This window comes from Mangifera indica, chromosome 2 (genome assembly GCF_011075055.1).
Source record: "Mangifera indica cultivar Alphonso chromosome 2, CATAS_Mindica_2.1, whole genome shotgun sequence".
NCBI classification, from domain to species: Eukaryota; Viridiplantae; Streptophyta; class Magnoliopsida; order Sapindales; family Anacardiaceae; genus Mangifera; species Mangifera indica.
The window spans coordinates 2,170,384-2,181,943 of NC_058138.1; the positions used below are offsets into that span (position 1 = coordinate 2,170,384).

The 11,560-nt window shown below is 33.3% G+C and overlaps 2 protein-coding genes across 2 annotated transcripts; both read left to right on the plus strand.

The window, feature by feature from the left end:
• On the plus strand, nt 1–5,329 carry LOC123197744. The gene is made up of 4 exons (XM_044612120.1): nt 1–453; nt 919–972; nt 2,546–2,671; nt 4,795–5,329. Exons 1-4 carry the CDS (start codon nt 70–72, stop codon nt 4,972–4,974), a joined length of 744 nt encoding a protein of 247 aa, XP_044468055.1. The 5' UTR covers nt 1–69; the 3' UTR covers nt 4,975–5,329.
• A 2,393-nt stretch (nt 5,330–7,722) lies between these two features.
• LOC123199236 (membrane steroid-binding protein 2-like) lies at nt 7,723–11,132 on the plus strand. Its single transcript, XM_044614167.1, has 2 exons — nt 7,723–8,187; nt 10,697–11,132. The coding sequence occupies exons 1-2, from the start codon at nt 7,862–7,864 to the stop codon at nt 10,938–10,940; spliced, it is 570 nt and encodes a 189-aa protein (XP_044470102.1). The 5' UTR covers nt 7,723–7,861; the 3' UTR covers nt 10,941–11,132.
• Nucleotides 11,133–11,560: the final 428 nt, after the last annotated feature.

The following is an 11,560-nucleotide window of genomic DNA, read 5'->3' on the forward strand; positions in this document are numbered from 1 at the left end:
AAAAAATTAAACCCGTTTCTGTTTTACTATCTTTTTCTTCTTTCTTCTTCGATTTTGTGGTCATCGTCAATGGCCACAAACTCAGCCCTCTCTTGGCATCCCTTGCACCCCAAAACCCGTCTTCCACTCCGCCACCAACGGCTGCCCCTCTGCCGCGTCCATGCCGTCACCGTCCGCGCCTTCCAACGCAGCGACTTCGACCGCTTTGCCCGCCGGATGACCTCCGGCGAGGCCTGGAGAGATGCCTGGAGCAGCGCCAACGGTGGATTTGAGCAACTCGTGTTTGAAGCTAAGAAGACCGCCGAGCGTATCGACCGCCAGTACGCCGTGTCCCGCAGACTCAGCTCCGCGGCGCGCGCAGCCTCTGACCGTGCACGTGAGATCGATCGGGAGTTTAAAATTAGCGTGCGGTGGAGGGCTCTTAGTATGGATTTTAGTAGAAATTGGCCAAGGGTTTGCACGTTTCTTTGTTAAATTTGCTTACTTTGTGACTCAGGAATTGAATTGTAGTCGTTATTGGGATTTGGAAACTGGGTTTTTGTCTTTTTAGTGAATTTTTAAAGGAATTTTTTGGTATAAAAGTTTGAGTACAAATTTGGGTTCTAGAAAGCAAAGGAACTGTGTATACTTAGAAATGTTTTCATAGTTTTTGCTATAACTGTGTATTCCTGAAAATGGTTTTTGAAAAATGTTTTTCAAATTACAATTCAAATTGGTTTTAATTTTAGTGAAACATAGTTATTGGGTTTAAGATTTTTCTTCTCGTGTTCAATGCTTCATCAGTATCACAGTGTGGTGGTTATCATGTGTTCTTTGCTTGATATTTTAATTTTGAAAATTTAATTTTTGTCCATTACGTCAATGCTTTGTAATTAGTGTGGTTGTTTATAGCGTTTTGTTTGATTGATGTTTTTGCAGTACAGGAAGCAGCTTAATGATTTTCTGGATACTCCATTGGGAAGAAGTTTTGCTGTGAGTGTTAATTAACTATATTTCTGTAAGTGCATGCTTTTGGAATGTATTGTATAAATTGATCCTAATTTCATATTTTCCCAGATTAAAAAAAAAAAAATGGTTGTAGTATGGTCAAGTGTTTTCTAGGCTAAATGGCTGGTACAGTATAAATGCTAATGTTGGGTTCTTTGCTATAAGCTCAAGTTTTAGTAAATTGAGTCTGTATTAGCATCCGTGTGCATGTTATTTTGTGTTGACTGACTCTCTGTTAATTAATATGTGATCTTGCATGAGGAAGCATGATAGAGTATGATTATTAGTATAGTACGATATGATACTAATAAAAAATGATACGTATCTTAAGATGCAATCGAAAATTGATACAATACAATGTGCGTATTGTATGATACGATACGTATCGGTTCGTAATGGTAAACTTAACGATATAATTGATACACCTTTTTGCACTAAATGGGGCATGCAATTAAGGTGAATACAAATCGGATCGAGCTTGAACATCCTTTGGCTCGAGTTTAACTTAAATATAACATGATTCGATTTGGTTTGATTCGAATTGATGGTTTGAATTCATGGTTTGGTTCAATTTGGATTTATGGTTCGAATTGATGGTTTGAATTTATAGTTTGAATTCATGGCTTGAGTTCATGACTCATTGACAAAATGACGTCATTTTACCAACTAATAGACAAAATTGTTGATTTGAGCCAAACTTTAGTCAAACCGAACCAAATACTCCTATGTTTGAGTTTAACTTGGTTAAAAAAAGGAACAAAATCTTCCGATTTGAATTCAACTTGAATTCAAATTAAATAAATTCAAACCGAACCAAACAAGTCGAGGTGACTTTTGATACCAAGCTGACCTCATTTGGATGTAACTCAAAACTAGGTCACCCAATCGAATCTATTTTCTTTTGTAAAATAAAAATGATTTTTTTATTGTAACTGAGTATTTAATGTATAATTACATATTTCTATTTATTTTTTAATTGCATTACTTATTTGATAAGATGATTTTAGTCTCTCATTTATGTTTTGAAAGCATTGTTGATGATAAATTGAAATGGAAAACAAAATGAAAAATAAAAAAAACTTTATTTTGAATTTTAAAATGTTTTATTATTTTATTTTAAAAAGGTGTATCAGACGATACGATATACGATACGAAAAATTTGGTTTTTGATACATGATACTATATGTGATTTAACTACCATGTGATAAAGTTTAAAGACTATTGTCAGGTGCATTCTTATAATGTTAAGCTCTTGAGTCTAGTGTTTTTCTATGACAACATTAATGTTTTCCATTCCTTGGATGTGTCTTCCTGCATTATGTTTGTTGATGCCAAAAATCTCACATCAAATAGGAGCCAAGGGCCTTGGGTCAATATAAATCTATTGTCTCCTTCTCTCTCCCGAGTTGCTCTTTAAGGGCAAAACTGTGAGGGTAATGAAGGCCGAAGCGGACAATACCATGCCACTTTAAGTGGCCTGCTATGTGCAAATCGAAACAACATCAACAGGGCTTATACGTTACTTTATGTTAATTTTTATATCTTTGCGTCTTTGCAGACAATTTTCTTCCTCTGGTTTGCATTATCTGGATGGCTGTTTCGGATATTTTTCTTTGCTGCATGGGTCCTTCCACTTGCAGCACCTCTTCTGATTGGGACTGTGGCCAATAATTTTGCCATTAAGGTACTTTTTTTTTCTTTTAAAGCATTAAGAGGTCTAAGGCTGTATTCTTCTATTAAATGTTAGTTCATGTTCTAAATGAGTTTCAGGTGGCTTTCATTATTTTGCATATTTTGTGGTTGGCTTCAACATATTTTTAATGAATCATAGGGCAGTGTAATGGTAATTGGATAACTCATTTAATTTATGTGGACAAATTGTAAAGTCAATTGCAAATGGTTGTCAAAATGAATAATGTAGGATGTTTGAATTGCTTGGACGCTCGAACCCTGTTTTGAAATTATGTTAATGAATTGTGCACCTTTGGGATATCCAGTTCTTTATTGATGACTTTGCCAGTGCAATAAAGTGTCAGACCATTCTTTCTTTTCATTTTAGAAGTAATTTCTTTTTCTTTTTTTTAAATTTTAAGTATTTAAATTCCTTATTGATATATGTTTTCTGAATATGGTGAAAATAGATGCTGATATTGATTTGGGAAATTAATTTCTGGTTTTTTTTGTTATTTATTATTTTTATTATTTTTTTATAATTTCATTTGTTTCCTGCGATAGTACATTAGAATAATAGCATATCCTACTGGGTTAGTTTTCTAGGTGACTTCCCATAAAAATTTTGAAACTTTGGGGATGTTTGTAACGAATTTTAAAGGAGTTTAATTCAATATTTTTAAACCTAGATCGGGTCTTGACCTAGCTAAAGGTGGTCCAATTGGTTGAATTGGTGGTTAGACCGGTGAATTGTTTAAATAGATATTAGAATAATATTTAGAATAATTTTGCCTATTTTATCATTAGATATGAAATCAAATTTGACCTAATGACTCGCATGGATTTTCATATCTTTTTAAATAGTTTTGTTCAAATGTCAAATTTCTTAATTTATTGTTATGCATAGGATTCAAAGGCTATAAATTTATTTTTTTTATAGTCGCTAGGTGAAACCCTGAGGCCTTGGTTGTAATATACATGCTTTATGATGTTTTATTTGTGGGAATGAATATGTGTACAACTGTCTATCAGAATACTTGTGTCGTTGGCCTCAATCATGTTTTATTTTGCATGCTGTTACCTTTCCTAGGTTCATTAATAGACTTGAAGTCATTGATTAAGCTGTGAAACTGAATGACATTATCATAAAATGGTTCCTACTATTCTTAAATATTTGATTTTGCCTGAGATTGTATATACAATGGGGTTTTCATTTCTTGTACAATAGTTCTGATATTGTTGGAGTCTCAGATCACATGAACAGTTCCTTGCATTGTGGAAATTGTGGAACACAAGTATTCAGAAACAAGAACACCTCTTTAAGTTTATATGATACGAATCTTCTATTGATCTGTCTACCAACTCTTTGAGTCATGCCCAAGTCCAATACTTTACCGAAACGGCAAAACAAGTTTAATTGTTTTCATAATTGTAATGACTGATTAAAATAAGTTTCATATATCTCTTCTTTTAAAAGAAAGCTTAGGCAACAAGGAACTAACAATTTTGTAACCCCTAAGTAAGAAAACAATATTCATTTACAAAACTGCCCCTAAGCTATTGTAAGTTAATATAACTCGGAAGTCTTTGGTCCATGCTAGTGGTTTCCTGTTTCTTGTTGCATTCTGCTGCTTGTTGAGTTGTCTGTCGGTTAAGTCCTCTCCTTCCTATTCCTCTTCTCTCTAGTCCTTTCTAGCTGCTCTCCTCCGCTGATTGCCAGGTCATTCAGTGGACGCGTCTTCTCCTGCCTGTTCCTCTTCTCTCGAAGCTCACTTGTCAGCTATTACTCGAGCCTTTTGTGGATCAATCTCCATTCTTGCCCATGTATAAAAATATCCTTTATTCATCTAGCCCTGTTTCTGATCATTCCTGCTTCACTAACTCACTATTGGTAAAATCTAAATTTTTGTTATTTTATTTTATATTATTTTTGCATTATAGGTAGAGCATAGTCATAAAAGGTTTTCTCTTGTTTCTTGATTGTATTTTGGTGTATATTCCCTAGAATTATCATTTGCTTGTAGTCTTAAGATGCTGAATTTATGCATCTTCTTCAATCAATATTTATTTTATCACTTATTAAGAACAGAATATTTAATCATACTGCTTCATTCACTCTCTTCAATGGAATGGTAGGGATCTTGTCCGGCTTGTAAGAGGCAGTTTGTTGGTTACAAGAACCAGGTAATTCGATGTACAGGCTGTGGAAACATTGTGTGGCAACCGGAAGGTGACTTCTTCTCAGGGGGTGGTAAGGGCAAGACTACGTCAAAGTCCGATGGAGACATCATCGATGTTGAGTTTGAAGAAAAATGACAAGCAATGCCAAAGCGATGTAACCGTTGGTTCATTCTGCTGCACGAGCTCAAACCTGGCAAATGGAAAACAAGAGGGTAGATGTCTATGATCATTCCTGGCGATATGCATCTTGCTGAGATCTTACCATTGCCTTTGATAATGTTTTTGTTTGTTTTGCAAGTGCTTTTAGGGACTGTGCTTAGCAATACTACCCTAATCTGTATATTATGTTATGCTTCTTAGTTAAAGGGAAACATTGAGAAACAATGAGACTGGAGCCCCTCTTTGGCCGTTTGTTCATAACATGAATTTTCCTCCTGGCGGGCTTCCTTTATGACTTAGTTGTGAATCAATACAAGTGAGATTAAGAATCTGTTTGGTGTGTGAGAATGTGACATTTTTACCAAAGAAAATTGAATGATTGAAATAATAGATTTTAGAATCTTATGATACACAATATTTATCGTATGATATAATATGATATAAGTGGATATTGATACATATCTTAAGATATATTAAAAATTGATACTATATATTGAGTGTATGATATGATATAATATAAATTATTGGTATAGATCGATTCATTTGATAGGACAAGTGAAAAATGTGACAAGGTGTATCTCATGGATGAAATACAAATACCCTTGAATGGAAGAGGGAAACATTTTTCTTGGGGTGGGAGACGTTGTGTTGGCGTGGGTAGAGGGGAATTTTTTTGTCCAAGAATATAATTTTAGACCAATTAAAAAATTCAATAATACTTCTAAATATGGTGGGAATAAACTAGCTCTGAAATTGAGGTGATTCGAGTTATGCTTCATTCATGCTCTCTGCTCGGTTGCATTTAGGCTTGGCTAGTTTTTATGCACACTGAATTGGTATGTTCTTGGCTCAAATTTGTGTTTGAAATAGAAATCAATTGATTTAAGATTGATCCGATAAATTATATATTGAAAGCGAAAAAGTGATATTTTTATGGATATAAGTATAATATTTTAAAATTTTAAAGATTTATTAATCGATTTGTGAACTCACTGAATTGTCTAATAATAAACTTAAACTAATCTTGATAAATTATATATTAAAAATGAAGAAGAAATATTTTACAGGTGTAAGTGCAAGATTTAAAATTTTACAGGTTTATTGGTTGACTTGCAAGCTCACTTAATTGTTCAACAACAACCTCAAGTTCTTCTTGATACATTATCTATTAAAAGTGAAGAAGTAATATTTTATTGGTGTAAGGAAACGATTTTAAATTTTTAAAGATTTATTGATCAACTTGTGAGTTTAATAAGCTGATCAACAACAAGCTCGAGTTCGATTTGAAAGTTGAATTTGAGTTGCGACCAGTTTGACGAGTTTATACTCTTAATATTAGTAAATACAAACAAAATTAATGTGGGTATTATGAGAGGGTGATTATTTTTTTTTCAAATGCAGTCCTAGATTAAACAATTAAACCATTCAATCACTTTTTTTTTAATAATTACAAACTTATAGCCAAACCGCGTATTATATGATATAATAAAAATCTAATTTTTTTTTGTATATTATGATTTCTCATATTGTAGAATATATTTAAAAAAATAAAAAATAATAACAATTTAATTGTCATATTATTATATTTAAAAAATGTCACAAAAATACTTTAACATTATAAGATTTACATTTATGCCTCCATCACCTCATTTTTTTTTCTAAAAGAAGTACATCAGAAAAATAAATCATATTATATGATATGCTTTCTATGTTATACCAATTTAAATATATTGTAAAATATGTATTGTTTTTTCTCTTTATTATATTATACAATATTTATTATATCCGGCAAGATATATTTCCCAATTTACTTTCAAAATTGTCTTCATAAATACATATATATAGATAAACAATTATTTTTTGGGAAAAGGACTATTTCCTACTTAAATTTTAGCGTAATCTGAAAATCATACTTGTAATGGATAAAAAATCTAAATACTCATTTATAAACTAATTATCGTCCAAATTTTCAATTACAAATAAGGGTAGAATAATTATTTTTCTAATAAATCTTAAAACTTTGAAATTTATATCATTTGCCCCTCTGAGTTTTAAAAACAAACTTTTTCACCTATTCTTAAAGTTTAAAAAGTTCAGATTTCACCTTTAAAGTTTGTTTCATTTCTCGGCTACCATCATTTCGATTGACGGTTGATGTTTTTCACTCATTTTCTAAATCTGACTACGAAGGATGACAAAGGATAGTTGTCTAGATGCGAAAGAAGGACAACGCTTCATTATCGCTTCTAGATGACATGACAAAGGACGACGAAACATTGTTCTTCGTGTAGTCTTTTTGAACTAGACAACACTTCATTGTCTAAATCTATATGACAAAAGGTCGTTCTTCATCAGAAAAGACCTTTGCTTTTTCCTAATTGCAAACCAGTTTTCTAAATCACTAAAGATGAAATTTGAAAACGTGAGAAAAGTCAATTTTTTAAAGTTTAATTATGAGATAAATGTGAATTTTTTAAGTTAAGAGGAAAAAATAATATAAATTTTTTAGGTTTTAGAATTTATAGATAAAATGATGATTTTATCGTTGTTTTCAAATAAAAAATTGGATAAAAATTAATTTATAAATAAATATTTAAATTTTGTATGGATCGTGAATATGATTTTGAGTTTAAAATAAAACTTTAGTGGAAAATTGGTACTTTCCCTTAATTTTTCAACTTTTATGACCAAATTTTCCCCAATAAAATATTTGGTTGTAGGTAAGAGTCTCACTTGCTGACCTGAACAATGGTTGGTGAGCTTCCTCTTCCATGGTTGGTGGGCTTCCTCTTCCACTCCCATTTCTTTCTTATAAACACTCCACCAAACTCCAACTCCACCCTTTCTCATCCATAACTCAACCATGGCGCTTTATACCACCGTTATGGACGCTGTCACCACGTACACGGGGCTGTCTCCGGCGGCCTTCTTCACCATCCTCTCCTTCATGTGGGTCGTTTACAAAATGGTGTGCGGCATGTTTGTCGACCCAGAAGAGTTAAACGACGCTAAGAAGCCCACCGCCGTCTCCACTGCTGACGTGTCCCCTCCGGCTGTGGTGGCACCACGAGAACCCGTTCAGTTGGGAGATGTCACTGAGCAGGAGTTGAGAGCTTATAATGGGTCTGACCCAAGTAAGCCGCTTTTGATGGCGATTAAGGGCCAGATCTATGACGTGTCTGCTTCCAGGTAATTTATTTATGTTTTGAGTTCTTGGTTTTTCAATTTTAAATTTTGATGATAAAGTTTTGTTTTCTGATGGTGAAAAATTGAATATTTTTTATGGGTTGTATAGGGATTTGGAATGAATTTAGTGGGACAACCTAAAACAAAGCAATCTATATATATTCCAATGATGTCACACTATTTTTTGGATAGACCAGCCTAAAACAAAGCAATCTATATATATGAGAAATTCCTCTTACAAATCATAGTAAATAAGCGACGTGGCACAAAGATTCAAAGCAATATCTCAACAAAATTTTATGGAACTTTAGTGGAGATTTTGAGGACTAAGTTTTATTAATGTTGTTGGGCAAAGTTGGAAGTGAGGCAATCTCAAAAGTTGAATTTATTTTTGTTCACATAAGAGTTGAATTGGAATTATTGTGCATTAGGGTACAACTTCGTTTTATTTTACCAGTGCTACATGGCAAGGTTATAAATTGGATTGAGCAAGGACAATATTGGTGGATTTATGGAATGTGAAGGTGGGTGGAGGCATTTTTGTTGCGAATGTTGTCTTTTTACAAGTACATAGGCTTCCAAATAAAAGAAAATTTAGATGCAGACTTGGAATCTTGACCCGAATTCTCAGTTAGCAGGAAGAGTTTTATGTATGTACAGATTAACTCTCCCGCGTGCTTTTCCTTGTATGAATTGACTATTGCTAGTTAGAGTTTGAGTTCCAAATTTTATAAAAACCAGAGCGTTTGCAGGAGAGAGCAGTTGTTCAAATAAGTTGAATTGGTATAAGAGAGTTCATTTTGTTGAAACAAATGATTTATGTTGTTTAATTGCCTAGAATCTTTTTTAGAAGAAGGAAGCTGTGACAACTAACCCTTAAGATGGAAAGATGGTTTATACTCACACTTGTCTTACTATTTGAATGCTGTGAACTTCAGTTCCTGTAGTTCTGGTTTTTTTTTTTGGCTCCTAAAACTGTTTTCAATATGGATTTTAAAGGGAAAATGAGACAGGATATCCAATTAAAGTTTCTGGTTGGCTTCAGTTATTTGAATTGGGGATTCTGAATAGCAGATTGTGGACAGTAGAATTGTGGGAATTATAGTTTGTGTTCACTTAGGTTCTAAATTACACAAATCAAACTAAGAAAGGGGAAAGGAAGGCAAAAGTATTTGGTTAATGAAGTTAACTCTGATTTATATACGTTGCTGTTGCATTGTGTTAGAACCTGGTAATCTTACTGTAAATGTTTGTGATAATATTCCAAAGGCGAAACAGCACTCTCCTCAAGGAGTGTCAAGTCATGATTAGACAAAGCAAACTCCCAAGCCCAAACACAATATCCTTTACCAATCCATCCGGCCCAAGTACAACTCAATCAAACTCACTCCCACCCAAATTAAATCAGTCCAACTCACAATTCAATAAATTAGACTCAAAACTTACCCAAAACTTGATTAGATTATTCTTATGCCCAACCCACGTCCACCCAAACCAAAATATCACTCACTCAAGCCCACTCGATTATAATAGAACCCAAACCTATTCGAACAAATGATCCAGTTAAACCACCCTACTCATGTTTGACCTAACCCAATTATTTTTTAATCATGCCTAATGAACCAGCCGAGCTTCACCCACTGACATAACCTAAACCCACTTAGATGGTTCGATGGATGTATTAATTCAATGGAAACATCTCATGACACGAGAGAATACTTGGGAACAATTTGACATAATCAAGGAACAATTTCCCTCCCTTGAACTTGAGGACAAATCCAACACTACAACTAACACATCAGCCCAAAATGGCAAGGTGGATGAATCTTCTACTACAACCAGCAAATCAACCCAACAAGGCAACATTACAACCAGCAAATCAACCCAACATGACAATACATGCAACATAAAAAGGGAGGCATTAGGAAGAGAAGAGTTTGGTTCAATTAAGAGGGTAGGCGTGAGTCCATGGGGGAGCTGGTACCCCTTTACCAGTTTTTTTTTTTTTTTAATTTTCTTGTTTTGTTGTTTCTACTTTTCCAGTTGTGTGAGAGATTGAACTATATATAGTTAATAGTTGGTGATTGATTATAATAAATAAGAGTAGTTGATTATTCCATATACCAATTGTGGCTGTGTTTGAATTATTATTGTGAACATGTACAATAAGATTGACAGGTTCTAACACATTGTTACTCATTAGGATTTTGGTGTTTCTCAATCTGAAAATTTGATATTCAATAATTTTGAAATTCAATTAAAAATCTGTACGAAGCTTTCCATGGTGTCTTTTAAGCACTTCTATATTCATACATAAGCTTTTTCTGTTGAATAGTTGTTCTGCCAACTGGCTGTAATGTTGCTAATGCTATATTCAGTTTTTTTTAGCCGAGATAATGGTGTCTTGTTTTCATTGTATTTTTATTCTCTTAAAAAAATTTTTTCCTTAGGAAAAAGAAATTGAGTAGTTTCTATTTTGTGAACATTGATTTTGATTGACCTTTATCTGCAGGATGTTTTATGGTCCTGGAGGGCCATATGCGATGTTTGCTGGAAGGGATGCCAGTAGAGCCTTAGCTCTGCTGTCTTTTGACCCACAAGACCTCACTGGAAACATTGAAGGTCTTAGTGAAGACCAGCTTGAAATTCTACAGGATTGGGAGTACAAATTCATGGAAAAATATGTCAAGGTTGGGCAGCTTGTTTCTGAAAAAACACAGAAACACAATGAAAATGCTAAAGAGCATGATAATTAAAATCAGGACGGAGTTGAAATAATACAAACTTTGCCTGTGTAATTTAGAAACTTGTATAATATAGTTCTATCTTGTAGAATCTCTTCTCTTTTGAATTTGATTTGGTCTCCTCTTGCATCATACATACAGGAAACATACTTGCCTTGTACATTTGCATGAATGTCAATCCATATGCGTCGCCATCTTGATATACTCATAGTATTGTTCAATTTTCCGGTATGCATATTTATTCAGAACTGAAGAATTTAGATTGCCAGAATGAATAGGTTTAATTTCCTGTTACAAGTCGATAACTCATTACTTGTGAAGAAAGATGCCTCAATAATTTCAAGTTCTCCTAATGACTACAAAGTTTACATATTTGAAAGCATTCTGCAGGGATTTATTTATATATTCAATCTCCTGTACACACAGACTCAGTTCCTGATATCCTCTGGTTTCTTGGATTCTTTGAGTTACCTCTTTGTGCTTCAGGATTTTGACTTTTATTTGTAAGCCATAATAATTACATTCAAGCGGAAATAATTAAACACCAAACTATTATTCATGTAAATAATAATTGTATTCATAAAATCGAATTATCATTCATATAAATTATAATTACATTAATACCATAAACA

Excerpts from the sequence above, each read along its gene's own strand:
- LOC123199236 (XM_044614167.1), top strand. The coding sequence starts at position 7,862 with ATGGCGCTTTATACCACCGTTATGGACGCTGTCACCACGTACACGGGG. Across the intron at positions 8,188-10,696 it reads TATGACGTGTCTGCTTCCAG|GATGTTTTATGGTCCTGGAG; the intron begins GTAATTTATTTA and ends CTTTATCTGCAG.
- LOC123197744 (XM_044612120.1), top strand. The coding sequence starts at position 70 with ATGGCCACAAACTCAGCCCTCTCTTGGCATCCCTTGCACCCCAAAACC. Across the intron at positions 454-918 it reads TTAGTAGAAATTGGCCAAGG|TACAGGAAGCAGCTTAATGA; the intron begins GTTTGCACGTTT and ends ATGTTTTTGCAG. Across the intron at positions 2,672-4,794 it reads CCAATAATTTTGCCATTAAG|GGATCTTGTCCGGCTTGTAA; the intron begins GTACTTTTTTTT and ends ATGGAATGGTAG.